Genomic DNA, 13873 nt, shown 5'->3' with positions numbered 1-13873 from the left:
CACACACACAAACCACACATTTCATTGCAAATTGCAAAATAAAATATATATATATATATATATATATATATATATATATATATATATATATATTTGCAAATATATATATATATATATTTAGCAATTTGCAATGAAATGTGTGGTTTGTTTGTGTGTGTGTGTGTGTGTGTGTGTGTGTGTGTGTGTGTGTGTGTGTGTGTGTGTGTGTGTGTGTGTGTGTGTGTGTGTGTGTGTGTGTGTGTGTGTGTGTGTGTGTGTAGGTGTGTGTATTATATGTATATTCCATGTCAGATATATATATTTTCCATTTTTTTATTCAAATGGAATGGAGTAGAACAACAAACACACACATGGCCACTGCACCTGCTACTCCTCTCCATTTCCATATGAAATAGCCATTGGGTGCTTGAAAATGTTTTCTTTCACAGTGATAGCGACTCCGACTGGGAGCCCCCGGTGCCAAGCTGCCCACTCTACCTCTGCCCCCTCTACTCCTGCCTCCAGTGGTGTTCATATGCCACAGTTCATTACTGCAGGCATAACTGTGCTTCAGGGCCAAAAGGGCACAGCATGGAGGCGTCGTTGTGTTCTGTGTCGCATGACCTGTACCACTTGTTCAGTTTGCCTCTGCTTTACATCAGAAAGAGACTGCCATGGGACAGGGCACAGGCACCAAAATATTGTGTAGAGGACTTCCAAAGGGAGTACTGTTTTAATTTATTTTTAATTTCTAATATTTTTTCAACTTTTTTGTTTTTTTTGTGTGTGTTAGAATTGCTTTTTGATATGTTGTATATAGTTATTTGCACTGTTGTATATAGTTATAGGTCATTTCACCAATTTGGCCACTTGGGTACATTTGGGCAACTTGTGTGGGACACCTGGGTGACTTCATGCTAAATGTCATGTAGCTCACCCATTCCTGAAGTTATCAGTCTGAAACTTTGCACACCTACAGGTGCCCTCTTGTGTTATCCATCAAAATGATCTCCCAGCATCCTATCTGACTGTGTTGCTATTCTAGTACATGTGAAAGAGGATGCTACAACAATAAAAAACAGAAAACGTATGCTCTTTCTTTCTATTTCCTTCCACCAGATCTACTGTGTTATATTCTCCTACATTCAATTAACATTTCCACAAACTTCAGAATGTTTCTATTCAAATGATACCAAGAATATGCATATCCTTGCCTATGGGGCTGAGCTACAGGCAGTTAGATTAGGGTATGTCTTCAGGCGGAAATTGAGAACAAGGGATGCAGCCAAAAGAGGTTAAGGATCAAAGGGTATATATAATTATTTTAAAAGTAAAACAATGGATGTAGCAATTGCAGATTGCCCCTTTAACATCTTAACTTACTTATCATTGTCCTCGTCCAGCGCAACCCTCTCAAAGTGGAGGTGAAGCCTGTGTCCCTCCTTGGCCTCCAGTAGCCAATGGCAGCTCAGATTATTGCCGTTGCTATGGTTACTCGTCGATGGAGGAGGCGGCGAGAAGATTCTACCCACGGTCGCGTTTCGGATCCACCCTCCACATGACACAGCTAACAGTTGGGAAGAACAAGTGTCATTAGTTATGTAAACTGTGTGTGGACACTAGTGTTGGAGCCAGCCACAGAAACTTCCCTCAACTGTGTGAGATGTGGGGCCTTCCATGGACAAACAATTTCCAATGAGCTCACAGTACCCATACTGGCAAAAACAAAGCTGCATTGTGCGTTTCAGGAAACACATTTTCTGTGCAGGCCAGACAATTATTGTATCCTATTGACACGGTCAAAGATTCTACAGTCAGAAGATAGTGAACACTAACCCACACACTGAGGTTCAGGAGAGCTCCAATGGGGTTGAGTCATGTTCAAGCAGGTGGCTACCTCGTGGCCCCTGACCTGGAAGCCAGGGTCACAGTGGAAGTGGGCATGGCCTCCGGGGTGGATGTCCGTTACTGTCACACCCCCTCCATCAGGAGAAAGAGGGAACAAGCAGGAGAGGAGGAAGGCTGTTGCGTGTAGGACAGATTAAGGGAGTGAGAAAGATAGAAGAAAGAGAGAGTGCTACAGATCAATTGTACAAAACAAGGCAGGATGACATGTGAACAAACCATCACACTCAAAGCGCTCACTGGGGTGGAATAACTTATTTGATTAAAATATATATATTTAACCTTTATTTTAACTTGGCAAGTCAGCTAAGAACAAATCCTTATTTACAATAACGGCCTACCCCAGCCAAACCTGGGACTCTTAATCACGGCCGGATGTGATACATCTTGATAATGTATAAATGTAAGTTGTTTCACTTTTTTTTAAAAATTAAACTAAAATAATCACCTCAAGTTTGGTGTGCTTCCCCTCCTTGTTGTGGACAGCACCCTTATAAAACCATTGTATTGACTCAAACATGTTTTCTTGGAAAAAGAAAAGACGCCACTCTGAATTTACCTTGATAGTGTAGGCTGAACACACCATGATCAGTCTGCCGGAGACTGCGGTAGTAAATCTGCACCTGATTGGTTGAGCTTCGAATCACCTGACCCTCACGCATCAGGGTTTCATTGGCTAAGAGTTCTGGACCCGTCCCACCATAGCCAAGGATAGTCAGGGACTCGTCCTTGGATAGGTTCACTTTCTTCACCTAGGGAGAGGGGAGATGGTGGACATCTAGTGATTCATTAAGGAATCATTGAGGAGTAAAAATGCCTAACTAACATGTATACATTATTCAAAACTGGTTCTACACAATGTCGAATGGATTTCACATGATGTATACTGCAACTGTTTGCTTGCAGAGGACTACATGGGTGAAGTAGGTACTCTTAGCAAACAGGTAGCTGGGGAATCCACACCTGCCTACTTTTTCTTTCTCTTCTACCCCAATAGCCGGACACTGCTCTAGCCTGGTGGAAGTGTCTGCTCCCCACAGCTGACTGGCTGGTACTCTGCAGCGATCCCTCTCAGAAGGGATCTCCCCCTTCCCTGGAGAATGGAGTTGGTGGGATGCTCCTGGATGACTTGGAGGATGTTCCTGTTCTCAATCCTACCAACCAGCCATGGAGATATAACACTTGCAGTGGAATTCGAAAGCAGGGTCCTCTGGCAACAGGGGCCTCCTTGGAGATGTTAAGACTGGACCGGACTAGAAACAGCTTCGCCGCCCTGGATCCAGAGGTTTCGGCACCTTCTTCCCTGGGGGCTTCCGATTCGAGATCGGATCCAGAGGTACCTGCGCCTCTGTCTGGTCTCCCTCTCCGGTGGCTTCTACCCTGGGTTCAGATCCACCATGAGGCTGTCTGAGACTCCAGTCCATTCATCATCCACAATAGATACTACAGTTGGCTCCGGTCCATCGGGCCCTTTCGGTCCTCGAGGCGAAAGAACAGGCGTTCCTCCTCAGCTATTGCACCAGCTGTCGTCATTGCCAGTTTTATGGTAAAAAGAAATCATAGTTCCCAGGGCAAAAACTCTGTGCTATCCTAGATTATGAGTACAGGACATTACAAGGCTGCTTTCGACATTTCTACAACAGTTGCCAGGAGCTGACACTGTCGTATTCCATGTGGGGTCAAACGACATTAGGAGGGCTAGCTCGGAAATTCTCAAAATGGATTTTAACGAACTGAAAAAGCGCCAAATTATTCAGGTCCGGTACCATCATAGGGTAGCGGGTGTGAAAGATTCAGCAGAATAGTGGCATTACACACCTGGCTAAAATAGTGCTGTAGCTCTATAGATAACTTTGACACCTTCTGGAAACTTTCTACATTTCCTATAGAAATGATGGAGTCCATCTGAATCATATTTACTCCTGGACTCAATGACCCAAGTTATCATAATGCTGCAGAAAATGTACATTATCCCAGGGGCGTTGGCAGACACAATGTATGTAACATAATTGATGTCCCTCTAACGGCCCTGAATGCCTCTGTTAAGCCTACAGCTATTGTATGCAGTAACATGAACCAGAGTTAAACTGTTAGCACTGACAGGGTGTGCTCTAGTTGTTATGCTGGTGAATGAGGACCCAAAAGCGACTTAACGAAAACAGAGTCTTTATTCCAGTATATGACAAAAGTAAATCCTGGAAAAATCAAGAAGAAAACAAAACAGGAAAAAACTTAAATCCACTCGTAGTAACGAGGACAGACTGGAGACTCGACCATTGACTGCAGGTTGCTTCGGGAAGGCACCGACCGTAGCAGACTAAGACACCTGCTCACACGCAGCATCTGAAGGAGACAAAACACGACAGGGCGAGACAAGGACACAGAACAGCGAACATCATACAAGGATCCGACGAGGACAGAAGCGGAAAACAAGGGGAGAAATAGGGCTCTAATCAGAGGGCAAAATAGGGGACAGGTGTGAAAAGAGTAAATGAGTGAGTTAGGAGAATGAGGAACAGCTGGGAGCAGGAACGGAACGATAGAGAGAAGAGAGAGAGGGAGGGGGAGAGAGGGATAGAAAAAGGGAACGAACCTAATAAGACCAGCAGGGGGAAACGAACAGAAGGAAGTCCATTGTGTGCAGCTCACCCTGCACTATCAGCTCAAACATAAATAACATGAGCATGTCTATTTCTGCTAAGCCTCTCAGTGAAGCATTGAAAACAATCACGAACCCCAGAAAATTTTGACATATGTAGCCTAAGAAGTTCATGAAATCATTAACTTGCTTGTAACAGACAGCATTCATATTCATCTTCTCTGAAACTCACCTAGATAATACCTTTGATGATACAGTGGCAGCAATACATGGTTGTAAAATGAACAGAAAAAACATATGCCAATGGTGGAGGTGTTGCTGTTTATATTCAGAATCACATTCCTGTAAAGCTTAGAGAGGATCTCATGCTAAACACTGTTGCAGTAATATGGCTACAGGTTCATCTGATTCACCTAAAGCCCATTCTTATGGGAAGCTGCTATAGACCACCAAGTGCTAACAGTCAGTATCTGGATAATATGTGTGAAATGTTTGATAATGTATGTGATATCAACAGAGAGTTATATTTTTTGGGTGATTTAACTATTAACTGGCTTTTATCAAGTTGCCCACTCAAGAAAAAGCTTCAAACTGTAACCAGTGCCTGCAACCTGTTTCAGGTTATCAGTCAACATACCAGGGTAGTTACAATCAGCACGGGAATGAAATCATTAGCATGTGTTGGTCACATCTTTACTAATGCTGCAGACATTTAAAGCAGTACCCAACAACATTGGATGTAGTGATCACAATATAGTAGGAAAACCAAAGTTCCAAAGGCTGGGCCTAATATAGCTTATAAGAGGTCATACAAGAAGTTTTGTAGTGATTCCTATGTTGACGATGTAAAGAATATTTTATGGTATGTGGTGTGTAATGAGGAGCAACCAGATGCTGCACTTAACACATTTATGAAATTACTTATTCCAGTTACTAATAAGCATGCACCCATTAAGAAAATTACTGTATGACTGTTAAATTCCTGTGGATTCGTGAGGAATTTCAAATGTTATGGTTGAGAGGGATGAGGCAAAAGGTATAGAAAATAAGTTTGGATGCACAACCGATTGGCAAACTGCAAATTGAGAAATCATGTGACTAAACAGAATAAAAAGAAGAAATTATAGTATGAAAAAAAGATAAATACGTTATGGGAAAAAAGGCAAACTCATCACAACAGCCACTGATATTGCCATTTACTTTAACAATTTTGTTTATTGGCAAGATTAGTAAACTTAGGCATGGCATGCTAGCAACAAATGCTGACAAGTATAACTAATCAAATTACAAAAGACAAGCCTTGTAATTTTGAATTCTCTTAAGTTGGTGTGGTTACTGGGGTTTGACAACTTGGATGGAAAATTACTGAGGATAATAGCGGACGATATTTCCACTCGTATTTGCCATATCTTCAATCTAAGCCTACTAGAAAGTGGGTTTGCTCAGGCCTGGAGGGAAGCAAAAGTAATTCTGCTACCCAAGAAGAGTAAAACCTGTAACCCATTAGTACAGTTTTGGAGAAAAAAAATATCTGACCAAATACGATGCAATTTTACTGTAAAAAATTTGACCATAGACTTTCAGCACGCTCATAGGGAAGGACATTCAACAAGCACAGCACTTACACAAATGGCTGATAATAGGCTGAGAGAAATTGATTATAAAAAGATTGTGGGAGCTGTTTTGTTAGACTGCAATGCGGCTTTGATATTATCAATCATAGTCTGTTCATGGAAAAACCTTTGTATAGTGGCTTTACACCCACTGCTATCAAATCAAATACAATTCTATTGGTCACATACACATATTTAGCTAATTTTATTGCGGGTGTGGCAAAATTATTGTCTGGTAGTATCTAACAGTACAGTAGTATCTAAAAACGAGTCATAACAAAACACACATCTAAAAGTAAAATAATCTAATTAAGAAATATATAAATATTAGATCATGCAATGTTGGAGTGGCATTGACTAAAATACAATAGAATAGAATACAGTATATACATATGACATGAGTCAAGCAGTATGTAAATATTATTAAAGTAACTAGTGTTGCATTATTAAAGTGGCCAGTGATTTCAAGTCTATGTATATATTGCAGCAGCCTCTAAGGTGCAGGATTGCTTAACCGGGTGGAAGCCGACGAGTGATGGCTATTTAACAGTCGGATGGCCTTAAGATAGAAGCTGTTTTTTAATCTCGCTCCCAGCTTTAACCTTTCTTCGACAACATATTAATAATATTTGCATATTATTATTAGTATTTGGGTAGAAAACACTCTGAAGTTTCTAAAACTGTTTGAATGATGTCTGTGAGTTTAACAGAACTCATGTTGGCAGGCAAAATCCTGAGTTGAATTCAAAACAAGAAGTCAGAAATCTGAGCTTGTATGTATTCACCAGAGTCCCCAATGAAATCCCCTTGAGATATGAATGATGTTGCACTGCCTAGGGGTTCCGCTAGATGTCAACCATCAATATAAATTATAATGAGGCTTTTATGTTGTTGTTTGAGTGAATGAGAGCAGAATATATCAGATGTCCATCAAGCAGCCATTTTGTGATGCACTTTTTCCTCATGGTAGCCAGTTGCGTTCCATTGCTCATGTAGACAAGAAGGAATACTCCGGTTGGAACTTTATTGAAGCTATATGTTTAAAACATCCTAATGATTGGTTCTGCAATTAGTTTGAAATGTTTCTTCGACCGGTAATATCACTTTTTGAAGTTTTCGTCGGATATAACGCTGACCAGAATTAACGTTTGGATATGTAGACCAAACGCCTAACAAAAGAATGTATTTGGACATAAATAACGTACATTTTCGAACAAAACAAACATTTATTGTGGACCTGGGATTCCTGGAGTGCTTTCTGATGTAGATCATCAAAGGTAAGGGAATATTTATCATGTAATTTCCTGTTTATGTTGATGCAATCTTTGCAGCTGTGGTATTTTTACTTTTGAGCGCCGTCTCAGATTATTGCATGCTTTTCTTTTTCCGTAAAGTTTTTAAAAAATCATTGCATTAAGGAGAGGTATATCTATAATTCCATGTGTATAACTTGTATTATCATCTGCATTCATCTGCATTTATGATGAGTATTTCTGTTGAATGATGGGGCTATGCAAAATCACTTGATATTTTTGGAACTAGTGAATCTAACCCGCCAATGTAAACTCCGATTTTTAAAATATAAATATGGACTTTATCAAACAAAACATGCATGTATTGTGTAACATAAAGTCCTATGAGTGTCATCTGATGAAGATAATTCAAGGTTACTGATTCATTTTATCTTTATTTCTGGTTTTTGTGAAGGCTATATTTTGCTGGAAAATGGCTGTGCTTATTGTGGTTTGGTGGAGACCTAACATAATAGTTTGTAGTGCTTTCGCTGAAAAGCCTATTTGAAATCGGACACTTTGGTGGGATTAACAACGAGAAAAGCTTTAAAATGATGTAAGACACATGTATGTTTTAGGAATTGTAATTATGAGATTTCTGTGGTTTAAATTTGGCGCCCTCTATTTTCACTGGTAGGTTAACCAGCCTCTCAAAGCACTTCATGATGACAGAAGTGAGTGCTACGGGGCGATAGTCATTTAGCTCGGTGACCTTTGCTTTCTTGGATACAGGAACAATGGTGGACATATTGAAGCAAGTGGGGACAGCAGACTGAGAAAGGGAGAGATCGAATATGTCCATAAATACTCAAGCCAGCTGGTCTGCGCGTGCTCTTAAGATGTGGCTAGGGATGCCGTCTGGGCTGGCAGCCTTGCGATGGTTAACACATTTAAATGTCTTACTCACGTCAGCCACAGAGAAGGAGAGCTACAGTCCTTGGTAGCGGCCCACGTCGGTAGCACTGTGTTATCCTCAAAGCGGGCGAAGAAGGTGTTTAGCTTGTCCGGGAGTAAGACATTGGGTCTGCGATGTGGCTGGTTTTCCTTTTGTAGTCCATGATTGTCTGTAGATCCTGCCACATACATCTAATGTCTGTGCTGTTGAATTGCGACTCTGCTTTGACTCTGTACTGACGTGTTGCCTGTTTTAATGCCTTACGCAGCGAATAACAACACTGTTTGTATTCAGCCATATTGCCAGTCACCTAGTCATGGTTAAATGCGGTGGTTCGCGCTTTCCGTTTTGCGTGATTGCTACCATCTATACACAGTTTCAGGTTTGGTTAGGTTTTAATAGTCACAGTGGATAGAACAACTCCTAAACACTTCCTGATGAACTCAGTCACCGTATCTGTGTATTCATCTATGTTATTCTCAGAGGCTATCCCAGCTATAACATATCCCAGTTCGCGTGATCAAAACAATCTTGAAGCATGGATTCCGATTGGTCAGACCATCTTATCATAGATACTTCCTGTTTCAGTTACTGCATATAGGAATGTAGTACACACGCTGGTCAATGTGTTGGTAGAACTTCGGTTGTGTTTTCCTCAAATTTGCTCTGTTAATATCCCCAGCTACAATAAATGTGGCCACAGGATATGTGGTTTCCAGTTTGCATAAAGTCCAGTGTAGTTCCTTGAGGGCAGACGTGCTATCGGCTTGAGGGGGAATATGCACGGCTGTGACTCTAACCGGAGATAATTATCTTGGGAGGTAATAGGGTTGGCATTTGACTGTGAGGTATTCTACGTCGGGTGAACAAAAGGACTTGAGTTGCTGTATGTTATCACAATCACACCATGAGTAGTTAATCATGAAACATACACTTCGCCTTTCTTCTTCCCGAGTTCTTTATTTCTGTCTGCACGATGTACTGAGAAACCAGATGGCTGAACGGACGAGGACAGTATATCCCGAGAGAGCCATGTTTCCAGGAAACAGAGTATGTTACAATCCCTGATGTCTCTCTGGAAGGAGATCCATGCCCTGACCTCGTCTACTTAATTATCCTGAGACTGAACATTACCGCATAATATGCTCAGAAGCGGTGGATGGTGTTCACGCCTATTGAGTTGGACTAGAAGTCCACTGCGAATACCTCTTCTGTGATGTTTTGGAGCAGCCTCTGGATAAGGGAAATTGCCCTGGGGGGTACGAACAAAGGATCCAATTCGGGAAAGTTGTATTGTTGTTCGTACGACCGAAACTGAAACCTGTCGAATGCTGAAACCTGAACTAAAGACCTCAGTTTAAAAGCTGACAGTGTTTTTATATATTTTTTATTTTATTTTGAATCCTGTTGGGCTAAATTGCTTTGAGTGCTGCTATCTGTCCCAGGATCCTGCAAGATTCCATATAGGGGAGAGATGCAAAAGCCTAGCTAGCCTAGCTGGCTCTGTGGACTCAAATGGAAGCCGCTATTGAACGTTTCCAACGTTGCAGGAGCTGTGTTTACTTTGCTTTGATCCAGGACAATGTGGACGGTGTTGAATGTCAATGTAGCAACTGCTTGCTTATGGAGGACTACAGGAGCGAAGTAGCTACTTCTAGCAAGCAAGTAGCAAACCTATATAATCTGGGAACTCACGCCCACCTACTTTTTATTTTTCTTCCATCCCAGTAGCCGGACGCCACTCTGGTCTGGTGGAAGTTTCGCCGCTGGGCAGGGTTCCATCCCCGAAGGGAGAACGAAGTTGATCTCAACCCAACCAACCAGCCATGGAGGTACGTCACTCACCGTGGAAGTCGAAGAAGGCATTCTCTGGCAACAAAGGTCTCCATGGAGATGTTGAGCCCGGAACTGACACAGACCAGAAACAGCTTTTATGCCCTGGATCCAGAGGTTCTGGAGACATCGTCCGTGGTGGTTTCCCAATCAAGATCGGATCTGGAGGTACCTGCGTCTTCGTCCTCGGCTCTCTCTCCCTCTCCGGTGGCTTCTACCTCAGGTTCAGATCCTCGGAGCTCCCAGTCTCACCAGACTGTGAGGCTGCCTGAGAGACCGGCCCATTCAACATCACCGGCTGTCATCATAGGCAGCTCTATGGTGAGAAATATCTCGGTCCCCAAGCCAAAAACCCTCTGCTACCAGGAGCACGAGTACAGGATATAATAAGACTGTTTCCGACTATTCTACCACAGATGCCGGGAGCTGACACTGTTGTAGTCCATGTGTGGTCAAACGACATCAGGAAGGCTAGCTCGGAACATTTTAAAATTGATTTTAAAGAACTGATCTTAGCATTAAAAGACTCAAAAAAACAGCCAATAATTTCAGGCCCAGTACCATCGTTGGCCGCGAATGTGAAAGATTCAGTAGACTGCTGGCATTTCACATCTTGCTAAAAGACTACTGTAGCTCTGCTGGAGTCACTTTTATTGATAACTTTGACACCTTCTGGAAACAGAAGATACTCTACAGGAATGAGTCCATCCAAATAATCTTGGCTCCTGGACTCAAATAACTGAGAGAAATTGATGATAAAATGATTGTGGGGGCTTTCTTGTTTACACTTCAGTGCAGCTTTGGACATTATTGATCACAGCCTGCTGCTGGAAAAACATATGTGTTATAGCTTTACACCCCCTGCTATTTTTTTTTTTATTTCACTTTTATTTAACCAAGTAAGCCAGTTGAGAACAAGTTCTCATTTGCAACTGTGACCTGGCCAAGATAAAGCATAGCAGTTCGACACATACAACAACACAGAGTTACACATGGAATGAACAAAACATACAGTCAATAATACAGTAGAAAAGAAAAGTTTATACACAGTGAGTGCAAATTAGGTCAAATAAGGGAGTTAAGGCAATAAATAGGCCATGGTGGCTAAGTAATTACAATATGGCAATTAAACACTGGAATGGTAGATGTGCAAAAGATGGATGTGCAAGGAGAGATACTGTGGTGCAAAAGGGAGCAAAATAAATAAATACAGTATGGGGATGAGGTAGATAGATGGGCTGTATACAGATGGGCTATGAACAGTTGCAGTGATCTGTAGGATAGTCAGTTTTACTAGGGTAAGTTTGGCGGCGTGAGTGAACAACAGTTTTCAGCTGTGCTAACATAATTGCAAAAGGGTTTTCTAATGATCAATTAGCCTTTTAAAATTATCAACTTGGATTAGCTAACACATTGGTACACAGGAGTGATGGTTGCTGATAATGGGCCTCTGTAGATATTCCATTAAAAAACAGCCGTTTCCAGGTACAATAGTTATTTACCACATTAACAATGTCTACACTATATTCCTGATTCAAGCTCTGTCAGGTTGGATGGGGAGCGTCGTCGCACAGGTTTTTCAGCTCTCTCTCTCTCTTTCAGCTCTTTGTTTGATTGGGTTCAAGTCCGGGCTCTGGCTGGGCCACTCAAGGACATTCAGAGACTTTTCCCGTAGCCACTCCTGTGTTGTTTTAGCTGTGTGTTTAGGGTAATTTTCCTGTTGGAAGGTGAACCTTCACCCCAGTCTGAGGCCCGGAGAGCTCTGGAGCAGGTTTTCATCAAGGATCTCTCTGTACTTTGCTCTGTTCATCTGTCTCTCGGTCCTGACTAGAAAGTGGTAGTAATAAAGCTTCTCTTGAAAAAGCCAAACCTTGACCCAGAAAATATAAAAAACTATTGGCCTATATCGAATCTTCCATTCCTCTCAAAAACTTTAGAGAAGGCTGTTGCGCAGTAACTCACTGCCTCCTGAAGACAAAGAATGTATATGAAATGCTTCAGTCTGATTTTAGACCCCATCATAGCACTGAGACTGCACTTGTGAAGGTGGTAAATTACATTTTAATGGCATCAGACTGAGGCTCTGCATCTGTCCTCGTGCTCCCAGACCTTAGTGCTGCTTTTGATCCAATTTGTAAGTCGCTCTGGATAAGAGCGTCTGCTAAATGACTTAAATGTAAATGTGATACCATGGATCACCACATTCTTTTGGAGAGATTGGAAACCCAAATTGGTCTACATGTACAAGTTCTGGCCTGGTTTAGATCTTATCTGTCGGAAAGATATCAGTTTGTCTCTGAATTGTTTGTCCTCTGACAAATCAACTGTAAATTTCGGTGTTTCTCAAGGTTCCGTTTTAGGACCACTATTGTTTTCACTATATATTTTACCTCTTGGGGATGTCATTCGAAAATATAATGTTAACTTTCACTGCTATGCAGATGACACACAGCTGTACATTTCAATGAAACATGGTGAAGCCCCAAAATTGTCCTCGCTAGAAGCCTGTGTTTCAGACATAAGGAAGTGGATTGCTGCAAACGTTCTACTTTTAAACTCGGACAAAACAGATATGCTTGTTCTAGGTCCCAAGAGATCTTCTGTTGAATCTGACAATTAATCTTAATGGTTGTACACTCGTCTCAAATAAAGACATACATAAAGGACCTCGGCGTTACTCTGGACCCTGATCTCTCTTTTGACGAACATATCAAGACTGTTTCAAGGACAGCTTTTTTCCATCTACGTAAACATTGCAAAAATCAAAGACTACTGCAATGCTCTACTTTCCGGCTACCTGGATAAATCACTAAATAAACTTCAGTTAGTGCTAAATATGGCTGCTAGAATCCTGGGCTTCTTTTTCAGAAATAGATCTTGCCTCTCCTTAAAATGGCAGGATCAGATTGTACAGTCAATTTTTTAAACCTTTGGATGCCGTCTACAATAGCGCCCTTCGCTTTATCACAGGTTGCAGTTTTAATACTCATCCCTGCATCTTGTACTAAAAGGTTGGCTGGTTCTCATTAAAGTCCCGTAGATCACTTCACTATTCCCTTTTTGTTTACAAAGTTCCACTACACAAGCTTCTGACTTCGTTGTTTAAGTATAAAAACATGCGTTACCAAACACGTTCACAGGGTTGGTTAACTTGAGGTTCCTCGGGTCTCCACCGAATTAGGTAAATCCGCTTTTAGCTTTAATGCGCCTCACTGCTGGAACAATTTGGAGAACTCATTACAATTAGATGTTCTGGTGTCACTCTGCGGCTTAGGGTGTTAATTGTAGCGGAGTACTGTGACTGTTTTTCATAAATGTTGAGTTTTGTATTGCTTTTTGTATTGCTGTTTTGTGTTGTTATATTGTTGTTATCAGAGCCCTCTTGTGAATGAGACAGTCTCAATGGGGTTTCCCTGAATAAATAAAGAATAGTGGCCAACAATGTCCGAACTTCCAAAGGTTTGTGTTAGCTAGCTACTGTGTGTGTTTACTTATCCTGGAAGCGGAAGGGCTGAAGCGGTCCTATGTAAAACAAAAGATCATGATTCAATTCAAAATCGGGATATCCAACCAGTGTAGGATGCCGCTTTGAAGTCTGAGGGCACAGCCCCTTCATTATGGTCGCTTCTTGCCGACACATCAAAGCAGCTGTTCCAGACTCACGTCAAGGACGTCGAGAGGCTGGTGTTAGCAAGACTAGCTAAATACTATCAAAACTATAGAAACCCTCAGTATCAAAACTCCCCAAAGGCAGCCT

The 13873-nt window shown here is 41.6% G+C and overlaps 1 protein-coding gene across 3 annotated transcripts in view; it reads right to left on the bottom strand.

Moving 5' to 3' along the window:
* Positions 1–13873, bottom strand: part of LOC124037922 (seizure protein 6 homolog) — a 76617-nt gene that overhangs the window by 48765 nt on the left and 13979 nt on the right. For all 3 annotated transcript variants that reach the window (XM_046353182.1, XM_046353181.1, XM_046353180.1), the window contains exons 6-8: positions 2444–2636; positions 1816–2001; positions 1363–1546 (exon numbers count right to left, since the gene is read on the bottom strand). In XM_046353182.1, the coding sequence (XP_046209138.1) occupies positions 1363–1546; positions 1816–2001; positions 2444–2636 (563 nt within the window). The remainder of the gene's footprint in view (positions 1–1362; positions 1547–1815; positions 2002–2443; positions 2637–13873) is intronic.

This window comes from Oncorhynchus gorbuscha, linkage group LG06 (assembly GCF_021184085.1).
Source record: "Oncorhynchus gorbuscha isolate QuinsamMale2020 ecotype Even-year linkage group LG06, OgorEven_v1.0, whole genome shotgun sequence".
NCBI classification, from domain to species: domain Eukaryota; kingdom Metazoa; phylum Chordata; class Actinopteri; order Salmoniformes; family Salmonidae; genus Oncorhynchus; species Oncorhynchus gorbuscha.
Note: the sequence above shows the minus strand (reverse complement) of the source record. Positions and strands in the feature narration are given on the sequence as shown.